Below are 1,691 nucleotides of genomic sequence, written 5' to 3' on the forward strand. Positions count from 1 at the left end.
AGATACTGAAGAACTAACAGGTTGGTGTTTATTCTTCAGTCTTCACTAATAATGCTGACGGTTATACAGCTTCAGGTAGTTTTATAGTGATGTAATTTATGTGTGTTGTAATTGGAAAACTCTTTAGAGCTCTCCAATAATATAACTAATTAATCACTTTCTATGATCTGGGTACTTTTTTGCAACCAAATTATTTGTTAGATAATTGTGTTGTTGATCATGTACACGTAAAACATGTAAACGTTTTTCCTGCAGAAACAATGGATTTGTGTTTATAATCTTTTAAAAATCATAATTTGAAGATCAATGTACCTCATTCATGAAAAGTTTCAGAGACGTTTATATAAAATATACTAGATGTATTTATAAAACTGCATCAAAATTATCAACATTTTGTGTAGCAATTGTCTACTTTTTCACTTTTTTGAGTTACTGACAAATGAACTGTTTTTGCATTTATTTCAGAGTTGATTGAAGACAATGAAAAACCTTTGAGTTGCTGTCAAAGAAAACAGATAATATCAAAGAAAACAAGAGCCAAAAAATCTTTCACCTGCACTCAGTGTGGAAAGAGTTTGACAAACAGATATAGTCTTGATGTTCACAAGAGAGTTCATACTGGAGAAAAACCTTACAAGTGTTCACACTGTGACAAGAGATTCAGTCAGTCAACACATCTAAAAACACACGAAGTGATTCATACTGGAGAGAAACCTTACAAGTGTTCACACTGTGACAAGAGATTCAGTCAGTCATCAACTCTGAAAATACACGAGAGGATTCACACTGGAGAGAAACCATACAAGTGTTCACACTGTGACAAGAGCTTCAGAGATTCAGGAGACCTGAAAACACATGAGAGGATCCACGCTGGAGAGAAACCGTGCACATGTGATCAGTGCGGGAAGAGTTTCACACAAAAAGGACACCTTACAGCACACATGAGAGTTCATACTGGAGAGAAACCGTACACTTGTGATCAGTGCGGGAAGAGTTTCTCACACTCAGCACACCTTAAGGTACACAAGAACATCCACACTAGAGAGAAACTCTACACATGTGATCAATGCGGAAAAACATTTTTGAGCGCTTCATACCTGAAAACACACCTGAGAGTTCATACAAAGGAGAAGCCACATTCATGTTATTTGTGTGGAAAGAGTTTTGCACGTCTAGATCATTTAAAAGAACATCAGAAAATTCATACTGGTGTGAGAGAGTACATGTGCTTTGAGTGTGAGAAGACTTTTACTTCAGCGAACAGTTTAAAACAGCACGAGAGGATCCACACTGGAGAGAAACCATATAAGTGTTCACACTGTGACAAGAGATTCAGTGATTCATCAAATCTGAAAACACACGAGAGGATTCACACTGGAGAGAAACCTTATAAGTGTTCACACTGTGACAAGAGATTCAGTGATTCATCAAATCTGAAAACACATGAGATGATCCACACTGGAGAGAAACTTCATCACTGCACTGCATGTGGGAAGCGTTTCAATCAATCTTCTCATCTACACACACATACAAAAAACAATCACAGTAAGTAGATCATCTTCAGATCCAGCTCTTTCAGGTCTGATGCTGCCTCCTCACCAAATGTGACACAATAATGCATCGAGTAGTGAAATATCATCTGGATAAATCTGTCATTACAAGTGACATGACAAAGAAACATTATCTAAAGT

The 1,691-nt window shown here is 36.8% G+C and overlaps 1 protein-coding gene across 1 annotated transcript; it reads left to right on the top strand.

Moving 5' to 3' along the window:
* Positions 1-941: 941 nt before the first annotated feature.
* LOC107694703 (zinc finger protein 239-like) lies at positions 942-1,463 on the top strand (the record flags this gene model as incomplete). Its single annotated transcript, XM_016494398.1, has 1 exon — positions 942-1,463. A coding segment is annotated over exon 1 (522 nt), but the record flags the coding sequence as incomplete, so codon positions are not given.
* Positions 1,464-1,691: the final 228 nt, after the last annotated feature.

This window comes from Sinocyclocheilus anshuiensis, unplaced genomic scaffold (assembly GCF_001515605.1).
Source record: "Sinocyclocheilus anshuiensis isolate Anshui unplaced genomic scaffold, SAMN03320099.WGS_v1.1 scaffold7633, whole genome shotgun sequence".
Lineage (NCBI taxonomy): Eukaryota > Metazoa > Chordata > Actinopteri > Cypriniformes > Cyprinidae > Sinocyclocheilus > Sinocyclocheilus anshuiensis.